The 17,891-nt window shown below is 40.6% G+C and overlaps 1 protein-coding gene across 2 annotated transcripts in view; it reads left to right on the top strand.

Annotated features, from left to right (window-relative positions):
• The window catches only part of LOC132979103 (glypican-5-like), a 95,892-nt gene extending 91,689 nt beyond the window's left edge, over positions 1–4,203 (top strand). For both annotated transcript variants that reach the window (XM_061044622.1, XM_061044621.1), the window contains one exon: positions 1,895–4,203. In XM_061044622.1, the coding sequence (XP_060900605.1) occupies positions 1,895–2,082 (188 nt within the window). In that variant the 3' untranslated portion in view covers positions 2,083–4,203. The remainder of the gene's footprint in view (positions 1–1,894) is intronic.
• Positions 4,204–17,891: the final 13,688 nt, after the last annotated feature.

The raw sequence follows: 17,891 nt of genomic DNA, 5'->3' as shown, positions 1-17,891 counted from the left end.
TCACACATGCATACACATGAACGCAGACAAACCCAAGTGCACAATAGGGATGGGTGGATATAAATGTATTCAAAACAATTTATTATTAGTTTAGCGCATTTCAACTGAGCCAAGTGTGACAGTAAAAGTATCCTTTCAAGTCAGTGTTTAAAATAAGTGCTTTTATGTCAGTCAGAAATAATTCTACTCAGCTGTACAAATCTTTCGCATTGAGTACCATTGCTTTTCACATGTTTCTTGGGTGTAATGCCTGGAAACTTATTAAACCCCTCGCTGTCAAGGTGCTTGATGGCCAGGTGACCACACAAGGGAGTCTGTCACTGTATTTAATAAGAAAACGACTCATACAAAGATCAGTTTATCAAAATACACTGGTGGAAACAATTGCAAACATGGCAAGTTTTTCAAAACAACAAAATCTCAAAAATACATTTTGCCACTGGATTTTGGCACCGATATTACTCAACTATTCTTTCCCTATATGCTCCCCTCAATACATGTACAGAATATATCTTGGCAGTAAGTTAAACACCTTCCGTTCATCAAAACTCTGGAGACAGTCGTGAGTTTGTCCATAGGTTTATTGACTACAAAAAGGGTGAAACTGAGAACAGACAAAAAAGCTAATCAGACAATATGCTTACTGTCATTATAAATTAAATTACTATTTTTAACTCGCTTATTTTTACACATGTATTGCTTGGTAGCATTTTGCATCAAACTACACAAAACTTTTTTTTTTTAAATGACAAATAATAAATTGCAATGGAACATAAGGATATAAGATTACATTACATACTGACGATGCTACACATGGCGTAAGATGTATGCAGATGTCTGCGGATGGAAACAGGCAGTTGGACGATAGCTTATCTCCCAGCAATGTGACTGCACCTTCCGACCATGACTTCCTGTTTCCCCCTTGCTGCTTCTTCTTAAATGGACCACCCCTTATTATAGAAAACAAGAACTCTATCTAGAAACACATGAACGGTTACAGAACACCCTAATGCCTGTCTCTTTCTTTCTTTGTGTGTCCTTAGTAATCAGCTCTCCTTGATTTCAACTTGTGTCTTTCAAGGCTCACACAAGGCCTTTAGAGCCCCTAACCACTTCCCACTGCTACAAAAATATATACAACACGTGTCTTTGATTTGTCTTTAATTTGGTGCAGGTTAACTGGAATTGAACTGTGTGTGATGCACTTTGCTGCTTTGAGGGTAATTATCCATCCCTCTCCATTGATGTAAGTGGTCGGCTGGGTTGGGTTCAGTTGGGATCCATAAATAAGAGAGGAATGAAGAATGGGAAAGGAGCAGAAGGAATTCATTTCCTTTGAATTTTAGATAACACCGAGACACTGGGAGTTTATGAGAGGAGATGCATTCAGAGGCGGGGTGATGAATCTGCATGAGGGTGGAAGTAATCAAGCTTGAAGAAGACTGGGAGAAACAGCAAGAGTGACATGAAGTCATCTTAAAGAAACACTTTCGATTTCACCAATGCAAGCACATAGATTTGAGCTGAACAGTAATACAGTGGCACTGTAAACACGTTGTTGACCTATTTTAAATCACTCTTGAAAATAAGTTGTGGTTATCTTCAACCTAAGCAGCACATATGAACTCACTTTAACTGTAACAGACATGAGCATACATCAAGTTATGCCTGATTGTTTTTGAAAGTGCCTGTATTTAGATGATGGGATTCCTGATTGGATAGTGATGAGCTTCTAATATACAATTCTACAAGGCTTAAGGACTCAGAACATTTAAGCAGATTAGCATGATTACTGTGATGAGCCAAACCATTTATCAATGCCTGTTTTTTTCTCCCTCACCCCTCACCCCCACCCCCCAATCCTTCTCTCTCTCCCTGTTTCTCTTTCTCAAAGCACACACTGAAGTCTCCAGTGTAGGAAAACCCATTGGGAGACAGCCTGGAGGTCGCAGCCAACACGAGAACCCGTCCAAGCCCCCCTCAGTGAGGGTGATAGGGGGATCGCCGTCTGTCAGCTTGGGACGACCTTGGACCTTGGCACTGCTTTTTGCTGCACTTTTCTTGCAGTGGACCCTGTTTTAAAGCCAGCTTCCTCTAGCCATCACTCACCAAAAGTAGCCCTCTTAGGACTCACATACATGAACACAGACACTCATATCATATACAAATCACTTGTAGTACCCTTACTCCTGTCCTCAGCGCACATGAGTGGATGGTAATGATGGAATGATGGAGAAGACAAGGGAAAAACAAAACGGAGGTGGAAGAGAAGAGGACAACGCTGTGGGAGACTGTAGACGGGGGCTTTAGCAGGAACTCTTTGTCCTGGAGCATCACCAGTGTAGGTGTTTGCTTAAACTAATCCAATGCACGCTCATCTACAGACAAGATTAGCCTGCTGCTGCTTCTTCTGGGCTGCTTTGGAGCTGAATGTTCGTGTGTACGCACACACACACACCAGTGCAGCCCTAGCCTATGTGGTTCACAATGGGACTGGCTTATTCTGATTTCACTTAAAAAAAATGTCTACATTTACATTTTTCGCATACAGTACAAATACAACTCGCTTTCTTTTTCTGCTGCTGGTTTTGACTTAAACTTTCAGGCTGAAAGCTTCAGCACGGCTACTGCACCCCTTTGCCAGCCAGGCAGAAGAATTCAGCTCATTTGAAAACTGGACTCATTTTCTTTTGGAGGATTAAGGAATGCATGATAGATTGATAGATCAAGCCCAGGTGCCTGGCCCAGAACAGCAGATTTGATACACTCTAATGACTGTGTACCTTGGCAAGGATTAAAATGTAATGAGTTCACAGGTAGAGCACGCGCACACTTGCACGGCTGAACACATTGTGCAGACAAACTAGGTGTGTATAGTATGTAACTGTATATAGGTGGAAAGATTTGATGGAGTGCGTGCGGGTTCTGAATCAACAATAAGCTCTTAACTGATTGAGCAGAATGAGGATTTTTTTTTCTCTTTTCCCTGAGCTATGAATGGACTGTCCTTGTCTGCTTGATCTTCCAAACAAAACAATGCAAAAAGAACCTGTAGAGGTTCCATTTCTTTAACAAATAAAGCAGGAATGCACATCATTCAATGAAAGCCTGTGACATATGAATACATTGGGACGAATTCTGTACATTGTTTATTTTACTAATGTTTATTGTGCATCAAGTTTTGTGTGTTCGCTCGTTAAATTGCACATTAATGCATGAACAACCTACCAAGTTATCGAAATTGTGATGGTAGAATGAGGCCCTTCTCCGATAAGCAACACAAGCTCATTTACAGTATTGACTTTTTCAGTTACAACTCAAATGATGTTTCTGAAGTTTAAAAACAAGCAGAAGGTTGGGGTGCTAAATCCAACACATTCAGATTCAAATGTAGCACACAAAAGAAATGAAGAATACTTTTACAAAGTTGGGTGCATCTGTTGTTTTATCAAGTCTATTAGTCGCCTCTGAGTAAGTCCATATTTGGGGATTTATCACTTCTTGTGGAAAATAAGCTCTAATGTCTCTGCAGCGACTCTTAAGCTAACCATTCCCTGGAACTTATTGCTATAATGGCTTCTTCTGTGTACATGCTTTCTCCCTTTTCTAGATGAGGGTTCGATTTTCCTTACATTGGACTACCTGTGTGGATGGGGATGAATGCATGTTAAATGCTATGCAGATACAGTATTAAACCTGATAGTGCTTAAGAGGTACACAAACAGTATTAAGCTAAATAGGTCTTTACACTTACATGGGTCTATGTGCAGTAAAATACCTCTTCCATTAACTCACCTTTATTCTAGACAACTCCTCCTCTGCCAACTGAAAAGTCGCCGTTGACTCTACCCAGAAGTGGAAGAAGGATGACCTGTTTAACTCCCTGCAAATAAATATAATTATACATTCATTTTCAGCAGTGAGTCAATAATATAAATGATGTCAGCTATGTAAGGTTTTTGGGCAGTTTAAATGTCAAGTCGTGTGTTCTGTAACCATATTTGTTTAGTTGGTATGATTCCCTCAGTGTATGTTCTGTTGTTCATTGCACCTCTGGATCACCTACAGCCCTTTGCCCTTGCATGTGTATAAATGTACATATTTTAAGTCACTTGTCATTTGTTTTGTGTCTCATTTCCTCTCTCCTGTATCAGTATATGGTACAGTGTAGCTGGGCTCTATTAAAGGTGCTCTGCTTTTGTTGCCTGTCTCAGTAGCCTCTCATTAAACAATGTCAGCCACATCAGATGTTTAACATATTAACACTTTAACACACAGGTTTTTCTTGATACAGCACCAGTATCAAACATTCCTCTGATACAGCCTGAAATGTGAGATCCCATGATCAAAATTTAAACCGGTCTATGTGCCATTCTGATACCTGATATACTATTAGTACTGAAATAAACAAGATTTGTTTCACAGGAAAATTCTTCTTCTTCCACCACTCAAGCTCTACTGATTTAAGGTCATCTGTAATGTGATACTGGCATAATGCAGTGGCATGATAGTGGAGGATGTAACATCAATCTAAACTAAACTAAATAAAGCAGTTTATGCTAAAAAAAATAAAAATAAAAAAGAAATCTGTCTGTAGGGGCTGCAAGCCATAGATCAACAGTAGATCAGCTTGTTGCTTGCACTGTTATCAGATTGTTACTGTGTATCAGCTGATTCTCCTTTCTTTATTCGGGCTGTGGGTGGCCAGTCCAACCTTGCCTCCAACATGTTGCCCATGTTTGAGATGTAACATTACAGGTACTCACTGTGCAAAGCCAGTGGTCAGCAAGAATTAGTCACAGTATTTATTTTCCACAGCTCACAGCTGGTCATTTTTTACATTATGAGACTGGCTGTTTCCTTGCCTCCTGTTGCTATGCTAAGCTGCTTAAGGCCTAATGGCTCAGGCTTCATGGTTAGCACACAGACATGGTAATTGTGTTTACCTCACTGAGCAAAAGCACAAAAATATATTTCCCTAAAATGTTGTCTTTTTCTTTTCAACCAAGACTTACCATGATCACTGTGGCTTGCTTGTGACCATACTTTACTGTTGGTGAGCAGTGGGAGGACTGAGTTATGCCGTCTTGGTCTGACCTTCTCTTTTTGCATCTGGGAAGCCTCTTGCTAAACATATCAGTCTGTGTTTGCACCAGGAATAGAGGCAGGAGGTAGTGTGAGAGGGCAGCAGAGATGTAAAGGTTTTGCGTCGGAAAGCACCATGACAAGCAGACAGTCAGTGGTGATGACAGCGGCGTCGACAGTGTAACTTTGCTCGCTCAGCTGATGTGCGGCTGACCCGTTGGCTGGAAACTTTGCCTATTCATGAGCTATAATTGCCCTGAATTAGTCTGCGCTGTCAGCTGCAATGTTAGCATAGCAGTGCAACTACTTTAGCTACTGTAGGACAGATATAAACCTCAAGCTAGCATGAAGGGAGCTACTGCTCCTAAAAACAGACATATGCGGCTTCAAGGAGTGAGGTAATGGCTTCAATCAGTTGTATGTAATGTAATATCAATGTTTGTGCATTAGTTAAGCATCAACAGATTAAGCCAAATAGGTTACAAAGACATACAATAGAGGTAAGGCTAAATATGTCGCAGTAATCTTTATAATTTCTCTCCAGGGAAGCACTGGTCTTTTTTTCCTATGCAGTGATTATAAAAGCATTTGATGGCAATGTATCAGGCGACAGTGGCCCTCCAAGTCTCACCACACCTCCCCTGTTTTAGCCATCAGCACTGTGAGCACACAGCTAACAGCACTTTCCTGGCTAAAGCATACAATGTCCACAAGCTCTCTCTTTGTCTGTCTTTCTCTCGCTCGCACACTTTTATGAGCATTAAAAATCGTCACAAACACACGCCGATGATGTCACTCACACACCCTGTCCCTCAGTCGCAGCTACACTTCCAATTGCACGCCGTCTCTATTTGATCCTCGGAGTCTATTTCATGCTTGTTGCTGTGAAACTGAGTGTCTGGCTGGCTGCAGACGTGAGAAGAGAGTGCCCAGTCCGAAGATATACCGTGCCTCGTCTTCTTTGCCTGAGCTGTAATTGGACTGCATTGTCCCTGCCTGACAGAACCAAAGCCGTCTGTCGTCCTTTAATAACCTGGCTGAGCCAAAGATGACTTTAAAATACAGGAATAATGGAAAGAAACAGAGATGCCCAATGAGAAATAACTTTCAGCTGTGCTTTGTATCTTAGGTTGGCTACATAAAGCTCATTTGAATGTATATGTGAGTCAGTGTTTTATCCTATATAGTTACACACACTCAGCCTGCAAGGAGCAGAGTGGTCAGTGAGTGTAACTGAGAATTCGGGGGACCTGAGGTCACAGCTGCTCAGCTGTCTGTCTGGGCTATTTTAAACGGTAGCACAGATCAGCGCTTCTGTCCCACTGGCTTGGCCGAAACCTCACATATATGTCCTCTTTCTCTCACACACACACACACACTCGCTGAATCTTTCCTGCCTTAGCAAAGAGAAGATTCTATTAATTCACACAAAGATGCACTGAAGTGGCATCACAAAGTGTTAAAGAGTCTTCATGCATTTTTCCAACAGATGTTCACTGAAGTAAACCCGAATGTGTAGAGGCAGGTTGTCTTACCTTTCAGCCCTTGGGGATCAAAGTGACACGCTTGAGCTAAGAGGAGGGAGCAAAAGCTAGAGGGAGGCACTGGAAATAGTTTTTCGAAGACAAACAATCGGGTGAGGTAAAGGGGAAACGAAGGGGGACCTAAGGCTCCTGTGGACCCCAGCTCTCCTTGGGTTTCAGCTGTCAACTGTATCCATTTCCCCCTATGCAGTCTCCCTGTTTCTTCTCAACAGGCTAATACAAGCCGTCACAGCCAATTCTTACCCCTGGCCAATTAGCATTATGCTCAATGAGCTCCTGAGCTGACAAATTGAGTGCAATTAAACACATTTTGAACATGACAGACCATCAAGAGGAGCCTTGGCAACACTGACAGAGGTCAAATGTACATCAGGGACATAAGAACTTTTTTTGATTCCTCCTTCTCCCTGATTGGCCTCACCTGTCAGATCTGTTTCCCATCATGCACTGTACTGCTGGCAGAGGGCAGGTAAACCGTGTAAGGAGATGTTGTACTCTCCTGAGGTTGTTGTCATGTTCTGTCTGATTTATGGAGAAACTGTTTTAGGGCCATATACTGTATGACAGTTTATTTAAAAAAAAAAACAGAAAAGGAAAGGAAAGAAAACCGACATGCAAATAAAAATACATCATGCGGACAAAAAGTTATAAAAGTTTAAGATTGGAAAAGCTGTCCTTCACTCAGAAGACAGCTCCCCTGGCAAATCATTCTGGATGTGTATGAACAGCGCCTAGAACACAGTAATGCAGAACAGCTATTCAGCTGCGCAATAATCTCAGATCCCACAAGAACCCCATTTATTCTATCTGTAATGAAAGAAAAACAGGGGAAGACATGAACCTCTACACCACAAGCCAAAGGACTCAGCATCTGGCACGGACCTGTTTCCAACCACTCTTAGGAGAGCAAAGGTTATAAAGTATATCCCTGACCACGCGATAGAAACGCTTTTTGAAAAGAGACCAATGCCGGTCTGGAGATTGTTGATACCATTTATTTCATAAATAGTATTCCATGTTGGTTTTTATTGCTTATGCCAAGAACTATGACAAAGGTACTGCAGAACGTGTCTTAAACATTGTCATGATGTTGTGCTCATTTGTAAAAGACTCCTAAGACCTAAAAAGGCCAATTGGTCTTTACATTCACAAGTGTCTATTCTCGTACAAACATTGTCACACACTGATAGCAGAGGCTGCTATGTTAAGGACCCAACTGCTCACAATAATCACAATCAGTCTCTTGCAATGTGGACATAGACTGAAGGAGCTAAGATCCAACCCTCTAATCTTTTCATTGAGAAACAACCTTCTTTACCACTGAGCCACAAACACCCAGCTGACTTAAACATATTTTTGCAGCATTAAAGAGATATTTTGCAGATATATACTGTATGTTAAATACTTTTTTAATGATGTTTTTCTTCTGTTTATAATACACTTAAACAGAGATGGCAAGGAAATGCTAAATAAAATAGTTTGGATAGGGTTTGGTTACAATATTTAGGCCTCAAAAAAAATGTATGCTGTTAGCCTCTTTCCAAAAAAGATATTTCAGACTGGGCTTTTGGACTACAAATCACATGATGTTCCTTTGTCTTCATACATAGCAGAAAGTGTTGCCAAGTGTGATAAATCTCATCTATCAGTCCTTTCTCTGTACCCCATTTTTCTACCATAATAATGCTTTGGGTGCAACATATGAAGCAAGAGTCTGCAACACTTAAGTCAACCTGCAGCTAAGGCCTTATGGGTAACTTAGAGTTGCATAATATTGTAAACAACATGTTTCTTGTACATTTAATGACAGGAAAGCAGCTTAACTATATCACCACATGACAATGGCCGGCCTGAGAGAAATGTGGCCCTGCTAGCATGAGCCCTCATTCCAATTAGACCAGTGGGGTCTACACTTTTGTGTGTGGTGTGAGGTGTGAGATTGAGAAGCTTTAAGATGAAGAGCTTTGTATGTGTGTGTGTGTGTGTGTGTGTGTGTGTGTGTGTGTGTGTGTGTGTGTGTGGGGGGGGGGGGGGGGGGGGGGGGGGGGGGGGGGGGTCTTGTTTATCACACATGTAGTTGCTAGCACCTCATATAGTATTCTCTGTCAGGCTGGCTCTGTTTGGCATTCTACATGCAGCCTTGCTTCTCATGTCCTGGAGATGGATGAGCACTGGTGAGAATGTTCCAGGGCTCCCTTGGGTGCCATTGTACCTTTCCAACTCGCTCTCACACTCCCTCCATCTCCTTCTTTTTCCATCAGGCTTTAGCTTAATACACATCCCCCTGAAAGTTGTAATATTTTTGTGATTGTTTGCCTCTTTTTTCATAATTTTCTTTGTCCTGAATCAGGATTACCTGAATCACTGATATCACTGTGAGAATGAGTAGATTCATGAATATCTGAAAACTAATTTGTTAGTGTGTTTGTGTGAGCATGTTGGCCACATGTGTGTGTCCCAGGACGAATGAGCATGCTGGTAGCAGGAGAGCAATTGATTGGATCTGATTAGGGATTCAGGGACGCCTGCTGCTGTCCGATTCTGTAGCTCATGCGAGAGGGGAAATCAATGCTGCAGGGCCACAAGGCCTTCATCCTCATCCTTACAACACACATCCTCCTTTCCTCATACCAGACAGGATTTGGATTACATTAATGACACCAACAACACAGTGCTGGTGGAGCTGGCTTCTGTTGGGACAACAAAAGTCGAGTACAGCACAACCTGTAGCCCAGATGATTGCATAAAGCAGAATCATTTTCTGTAACTACATTTTAATAGTTTCTTTTGTAACGATAAGCAACAGGGTCATCACAGGTGCTTGACATGGTATAAATCATATAAAAGGAAATGAAAAGAAGCTGGGTTACATGGCAGTATCAAAGTCCAAGGTTTCTTAATATTCCTGATTTTCCTGTATTACCTGAAGCTTCTTGTGATCCATGTGAATCATGCAAAGCTAGAGATTTTTTTAAGGGAGGGGTCTTGCAATCATTCATGAAATAAACTTCCATCCTGTTGGCTGTAATACATACGGAAATGAAAGAAACTTCTCCAAACAAAATAGATATATTAAAGAAATTTCAGATTCAATAAGTTTCCTGGCTTTTCCAGTATTGTCTCATTTTTAGTGGAATGTTTTTTGTGTCCCAAAAGTCAGTTGTTCCTTACAACTTTCCCATCTCCATTTAGACTTTTTATTTTTTTTACCACCACCAGGTAATGTTTGTATAACATATGTCCCCCTTTTCAAGGTAGTCAAGGCATTTCCCAAATATATAAATATATCAGTTTTCTGCAAACTTTATTTTACTATATTAGACCTATGTAAGGCAAGCACAAGGCAAGTTAATTTAATGATAGCCTAATTTTTTTTTTTTTTTTAAAGCGAGGCTGAAATTGTTTACGCAATACTCAGAGCACACCTATCCTCTTAGAGGCATTTTTCATTCCTTATACTTAATTTTATCATTTAATATTTTTTTTAAAGAAATAATAAACAGTCAGCAGCTAGCTCAAAGCTAGTTCCGGTGACTGTCGCAGGTCACTACTCGAACAGGTGGAAGGCTCACGCGCTCGCACACTCCGCCTAAACCCGGTTATTTCCTGTAAAGTCTCCAGCGTCTAATGTTAGCACGTCTGTAGCAAGGACACATTCCATGAAGATGAAAACTCAGGAGTTACCGAGAGTCTAATTTCTCCTCGTTTTGTTGACCCTTGTTAACCGCACCGATCCCCAACCACCCCTGCATAAAGCCGTAACTGACCGGTCCGTCCAAAACAGCAGAAAGACCGACCGGAAGTCATCAACATCCAGGTGGGACATCAAACATGCCGGTAACGGACTGTTACTTTATTTACTCTAATTTTGGATTATGTAAATAATGTTTTGAAATGAATAGATTATAATATTACATTTAGTAGAGTATCATCTAACAAATTGTGGCAAAGTTTTTAATGTATAATTCGAATTTTTAAAAAATATTTTCAAAAAATGTGTGCAGTGATGGAAATGACAATTTATGTACGTTGATGTAGAAAATCTTAATTTGAAAACAGTAAACACGTTTATTTTAAATATTTCTGTTGAAATGCAAAATGTGAGTTGATACAAATAGGTTAAATTAATCTGTAAACATAGTTTTAATGCTATTTATTTGTACACTCCATATTGTCAGTATAACAGCATAAATGTCATTTCCACCACACTCTTGTCATTTCCACCAGTAGGAAATGTGGCTGAAATGTGGTGGAAATAACGGTGATGGAAATGACATTTTTACAGTATTTTGTGAAAAACTGCGAGCTAGCTTTACATATTAGCTTTGATTTGATATCTACCCCATAATGCTTCCAAAATATGCTTATTTAACTTAAAAAATCTTTACTCCTACAAACTTCCATGGAGGGACAGCGTGTTTGGAAATGACGTAGCCTATAATAAAAATAATACCTGTTCAAGCAATATTTACCTTGGTTTTTCTTCAAAGGCAGCTCATGAAACTGACAATAACCTCCATATTAGACTTGTGCTCCATTGTCACTGTTCACTTCCTTAGCAACTGCCCAACCAATCTCTCTTACAGACTTTTTGGAGGGAAAATACATCAGTGTGGTGGAAATGACGGTTAAACTGTGTGACAGATATATTTTAAGTAAAAATTAATATTTACAATTGTCTCACATTAAATACTAACATGTTTTTTGATTGTTTAAGTACTACTTAACACAAGAACATCAACGTTCATATGATGACGATTTAAAACTACATTTTCATTGTTGAACATATGATGTTCGGGTGTGGGACAAGGGCAAAACAGTGATATGGAAGCATATAAAGATGTTGAAAAGTAAGTAAAATACATATTGGAGAGGACATTTTTGTAAAATTGTTCTTATTCTTTAAAATATGATCAAAGGAAATGAAAGTGCTTATAGTCAAAGCACCACCCATACACTTGTGCTTACCACAGTTTGTAGTCCTCTAAAAATATGGAGCATTAACTCTGTACTCTGGTTTTACAGAATGGCAATAGCACAGCTGCTTTAGTGACATGATTTGCCTATCAATTTTAAATGAAATTGATTTAACTTAAGCTCACTTTTGATGTCCTCATTAGGGAAAAAGTTTAGAAATTGGCACTGACTCCAGTCAAGGAATTCATTAAAATAATCAAATGGAAAAAGTTTGACCTGATAAGACTCTGACATGAATCAGAATGTAAAGACTAGATTCCTGTGTTGGATATACCTTGTCAATAATACTTACAAAAAGTCTTGCAATTACAACAATATGCATACACTTATTTTTTTCAGATGCCCCTTAAAGCACTTAAAGAAGCCTCTCTCATTAGGTACCTAAAATGTGCATTTATACATGACCTGTTCTGACATGATGTATCATGCTAAGCACACCCTTGATACTTTTACCGTGTAGAATGCTCCTGTCAAGACGGTCTTTTGCCTCAATAATCATCAATAATTCCACTTTGGGCTGCAGGAAATGTACTCACAGGATTGCAGCTCTGTTTGAAAGCTAGACTGTTTCAGCCGACAGATTTATAGGCAAGATTTGTTTTACAATCCAGTTTACAACACCATATGAAAGGAGCGCTGAGAGAACCTTGCGTCTAAATGGCTGTACCCCATTAGCAGCTCTGCACTGATCAGAGAGGGAAAAGGCTGCAGACAAAACCAGGCCAGAACCAAAACTGAACAGCTTTGAAAAGAAGGAAATGTATAACAAGAAACAAGGCTGTCTGTTTGTATCGGTCATAAAAAGTAGAGCATAGCCACTTACTGTTTTTATGTCTTGTGATCAAACCAAGTCACTACTGATTCTTTACAATTTGAATGCAGTCTTATTAAAAGCAAATAGGACAATTGTGAAAAGTAATGTGATAAAGTGCTCCTTGCAGGGGAGGGCTTACAGGAATGTTAAAGGAATGTGTGGATATTATAAAATGGCAGTGGGAAAATAATGAAGGATTCCTCACAGGGGGCTGAGAACCACACAGAGACATGGCCTCCTGCTGTCTCCAAGGTCTATGTGGAAGGAGATGGCAATCTGGATGATGGTCTGCCTCAGACACAGAACCACAGAAAACCTAAAGAAACTTTTATTTTCTGTTATAATACCAAGGTCACTGTCAAGGTTGGTCTTGAGACATTTTGATACACCAGCCTTGTTGTTTTGCAGAACATGCAGGAACTTACCACCATGAATTTAATAATGATCTGGATATAATCACCCAGGAAACAATTACCGGCCCAAGAGCTGGTCATAAGGGGTCATCTGAGTCTTGCATTTTTGTCCCATAAATTTACGAGTTTTCAAGGCAAGAGGCAGATGAGGAGAGTGGTTAATTTATCCTCCAAGACATGTGACAAATAGAGGAGGTGAAATATTTATATTAGAACAGCATGGAGGCAAATGAACAGAGTAATTGGATGAAGTTGATGCAGGACGGAGGAGATGCTCCTTCTAGATCAGACGTCTGTTATTGGGTATCAGAGAAAGAAATATAAAAAGTGATACTTCAATGTAAAATAAATAATAGATTATATTCACCATCTGTGTCAAATGCTACTGTTTATGAACAAATATTCACACATTGCAGTTAGAGGCCATTATTCAGACTTTAAGGGCTGCCTCAGGTGCGTAATATTTTCTGAGACTAGCTTTTTATGCTTTAATGTTTTATTTTATTGCATTGTAAGTTGTACCTAAGTTTTTCTTTCGCCCTTTCTGTATATGCATGAGAAAAACAGGGATGTGCTCAGATTACTAAACAGAAAAAGTGGCAGGATGCCCACAGAGGTCCACAAAAGCACAAAACAACACACCACAGGGGGCAATCCTTATCCACAAATGTGTCTATTTACAAAAACAACCACAAGAATGCAGTGAAAGGACCACACTGGCCAACGAGTGTTTTCACTTAATTCTAACCCCTTCCTTTTCCCTCGATGTCTCTCTTTGCTTTATCACTTCGTATCTGTCACTTTTCCCCCTCCAATTTGAATCTACAATCCCTCTCTACAACATTTCCCCAACTCACTCCTCTGTCACCCCCCCCCCCCCCCCCCCCCCCCCGTCATCCATCATCATATTCACTCTCTCCGTATCTTACCTCATAAGCTCACCCCCTCCCTCCATGTACTCCTTGCTACTGCTCATTTTCTTTACAATACTTTCTCTCTACCCTTTTCACTTACCGACAAGTTTTCTCCTTTTCTCTCATCATCTGTCTCTGGAACCTGGGAGAGGGCTTTGTATGAGGACATATGCAGATCTGCTGTTTGCACAGACAGGCGCTGGGCAAATGTGATCAAGGGATGATGAAGCAAAGCAAAATAGCAAAGGGACAGGCACCAAGAGAAAGGGGGCATTAAAACAACTCTAAATTTAAGTTTTATGCATTACTTTTTGTTTTACAGGCAAGGATAAAAGCAAGATGTTATGTTCTCATGGGGTGTATATACCAAGAAAGGAGGAAGAATGGACAGAGTGCACATGCAGAGAGAAAATAGTAGCAACATGGACTGAAGAAAAGGGAAAATGAACAAGAAAAAGAGAAGAGAGATTTGGTGAGTAATGCATACACACTCCAGCACTCCAGCTGAATGTGCTGAACTCAGGCTAATGGTGACATAAAAACCCAGAAACGAGGCAGAATCGATGCTATCTGTAAGAGCCCTGGATGAGACTAGTTTTAGAGAGAGGACAAAATGATCTCCCTCTAAAGACTGATTACATCTGTGGAAACAGTACTCGGATATTTACATAGAAACTCATCTGAGGCCCTGCTAGCAGATCATCGGCACTTTATTTGTGAGAAGAAACTGGTCTGTGTATGTGTGATTAACTTCTAAAAGATCTAGCTGTACCCTGCTCTTTGTGTCATTAATGTCTCCATGAATATTGTGTGTTATTGGTGGGAGCAGTCTGTTCTTGTGCATCTCAATGCTACACTGTGAGAACGATAAAAATTTCAGAAATCCTCCTTTGCATCATTTTATTGTGGTTACATAAGCTGACAGGTGAGCATGCCTGTCTGCCAGCAGATGATGTGAATTACAAGAATTTCAAAAGAGTGTTCCATCACCTCCTTGTGTGTAAGTAATAACTTCAACCCTTGCTTTTAAGAGATACTGGCTTTGGCACAAAGGTGTGCCTGCATTGTCCAAATCCACATAAAGTCTCCAGGTTTTCACCATCTGCTGTATCTGCTTAAAAATAAAGGCATTCTACTTGTTTACAAGCAATTTCACTAATGTTTAATACAGCATCAGGTTTCAAAATAATTCTGATTGCACAGATTGGGTGAGAAAATGACAAAACACTGAGTTATTTACTTTGACAGCGGTTAATTTGTGCAATCAGTAATTAATCAACCATTGCTAATTTCTGGGCCGCAGTAATCCTGACAGATTTATGCTGTGAATCTTTGGTGATTACGGGGGATATTCTTTGGATTAGTAAAAAACAAGAAAGTACAAGTTAATTTTTTTATGCATCTGGCACCATCATAGCATCAAACCATAGTAATGAAAATGATTGGTCTTCTTGATGCCCTATCCTTATGTTAGTATCGTAAATGAGTGCATTTGAGGTTAAAGGAGACATCTTTGCTTTCCTTGTTTTTATATGCTTTTGGACCCAACATTTGCCCTTGGATTGTTTGTCTCTGCTGCATGTTCTTAGGCAACTTGGAAGTAATTCAACGATTTGTTCATCTTCTAAAAAACAAAGTAGAAAAAGCATCACAGATCCTATCGGACCATGTTTTTGGTTCTTGCACCTTCAGGTCATGGGAAGCTGAAGGGCACTGCTCTACATGTTTCCATTGTGGAAAACAGCTAAAAGATGTAATGCCACACTTAACAAAGACGTAGGCTCTAATTGCTGTTGTCAGCATCAACTCGTTGCATGAGATGTCCCATGAGCTAAGTGTGAGTGGTAAAACATTTGTAGTATTTCTGTCTAAAAGCGATGTAATTTTCACTAGAAAACCTCATCACACCCTGAAAAACGCTCCCCACATAATTACCACGTGTTTACACTAAACTGACAGTTGCTTAGATTGTTCGCTCTCTCACCCCGAACTCTCCGCTCTCTTTGCTACCACTCTGCCTCCACTCTGTTCACCCCGGTCTCCCGAGCTTCCCCTGGTATCCTGCTCCTCATTAGAAAAGCCTTTCATGGTCAGAGCCAATAAAACTTCAATGGGAGGCAGCCTGAAGAAAACGTGGCTGCTCTGTGGCTTTACTGAGCGTTAATTACGCGATCCCCTCACCAGACAGACAGCAGAGGGCCAATCAGTTTCCCCTACAGAACTGGCGATCTATGGCCACATGTGGGATGCAGTCAAACTGGCATTCCACACACACACACTGAAAAAAAGTGCTCAGACACATGCATAAAGGTCATACGTACACAAGCCAATATATAATAACGACAGACATATTATCACACACACACACACTTTGAGGCCACTAGACTCATTAACCTCCAGCCACATGTTCTTAACTTCCCCTGCAGCAACAAGAGAAGTGAAGCAACTTTAATATACATCATTACAAAAGGTGGGTTCTGTGTGCTGTGTGGCACAATTACACAACTCTCAAAGTCTTGCAATGTAATGGTGTTGTGCCAAATATGCCTGAGCACACATGCTCAACCTACCAATGAGCGAGCACACTTGACATTGCACAGCAAAGGTGTAATTCATGCTTACTCATTTCAGAGCTGCCATCAAGGGACCTCAGTGTAGCTATTTGTCAGTAAGTGATATGTGATACGCCGTCCTATTTGTTTGGAATCATCCAGTCATGAGGAACAGACTAATTATAGAGGATAGTGTCCTAATGTATTCATAAACAATGTCTGCCATCATAAATAGAATGATTTGGAGGCAGGAAATGACTCTACTTGCCATGTGGCTCCGTCCTTCTTCTCCGCCTTTTCTCTCTCTCTCTCTCTCTCTCTCTCTCTCACTCTCTCTCTCTCTGTTGCCTCTCACTTGTGTTTGTCTCTGGTTATTTCAGGCAGCTCAGGAGTTTTTCCATGTGTCACTGTGATAATGTGTGGTGGCATCTTCTTCCGCAAACAATCCTTAAAAAGCATCTCCCACAGGAGTGTCACCGTCAAACGCTGTCTGTTTTAATTTCACACACTCAGATGACTAAAGAGGCAAATTATTTGGAGTAAGAGCAGAGCACAGTATGCCCGGTTACTGCTCATCCAACACACTTATCCTAAGAGTAACATCACATCAGCTGCATATTTTGTGGGCTCCTACTATAGTAGACAGTTTATACCTACGACTGTGCATGTTAATATGCATGGTTATTATAGGCTACATGACCCTTGCAAACTGCTGGAATTTCAAGTAGCTGCGGAGGACGAGAGCGTTTATCTCATGAGTGGGGTCAGCAGCGAAAGCAAAGCAAGCTCTGGAGGCTGAGACAGTTCGGGTGGACCCTGGTCTTTAGATCTACACTGATTGGCAGGTGACTCCGCTACAGTGTGCAAGCGACGGCCAATGGGTGAAGGGGTGAAGAATTTAGATTTCGTTTTTTTTTGTTAATGGTGAGTGTAGAAATTTGCACTGTTGTTACTTAATCCAGTAGATATAGGTATCTGGGTTAAAAACAACCTGAAATGAGTGAACTCATCCCTTCAGAAAATAAGCAGTAGTTGTGGACATATTACTGCCATTGGCAATCAAAAGGAAGCACTGGCTTCCTTGGCCTTGAGCTTGGAAATTATTGTCAGTGATCCCTTTAGCAGTAATGAATAAACAGAAAAATTCCAACGATGAATTATAGCCTGCTTTATAAACAGAACATTTTCCCTGGAGACATGAATACGCATCTAATGGGTTTCATCATAATCCGAACAGATAAACAGCATTCCTATCAGAAAACGACGTTCTGTGTAAGTTAAGAAAAAAACAAGGTTCAAGTGCTTAGTCAAGCTTTAAATAACTCAGTGATGTTTCCAACACTCCTATAGAAACCGGGATAATGAAGGCATTGAGCAGGTGACAGGTAACCTGGGCAGGTACTGACTTGTAGCCTAATTGCGCCTTGAAGAGTGATATGGTGCTTGTATGCAGATACTCGGAGATTCAAGAGCGGAGTGCATGGAGGAGACGTGTACTCAGCATTGACCTGTAGGCCTATAGATGGGCGTGTCCTTGGGGTTCGAGGGCACGCCCACAGTTCACCTGTGACACCTGGCTGGTGGTGATCAAG

The sequence above is a fragment of the Labrus mixtus genome, chromosome 8, assembly GCF_963584025.1.
Source record: "Labrus mixtus chromosome 8, fLabMix1.1, whole genome shotgun sequence".
Taxonomy (NCBI): domain Eukaryota; kingdom Metazoa; phylum Chordata; class Actinopteri; order Labriformes; family Labridae; genus Labrus; species Labrus mixtus.
Note: the sequence above shows the minus strand (reverse complement) of the source record. Positions and strands in the feature narration are given on the sequence as shown.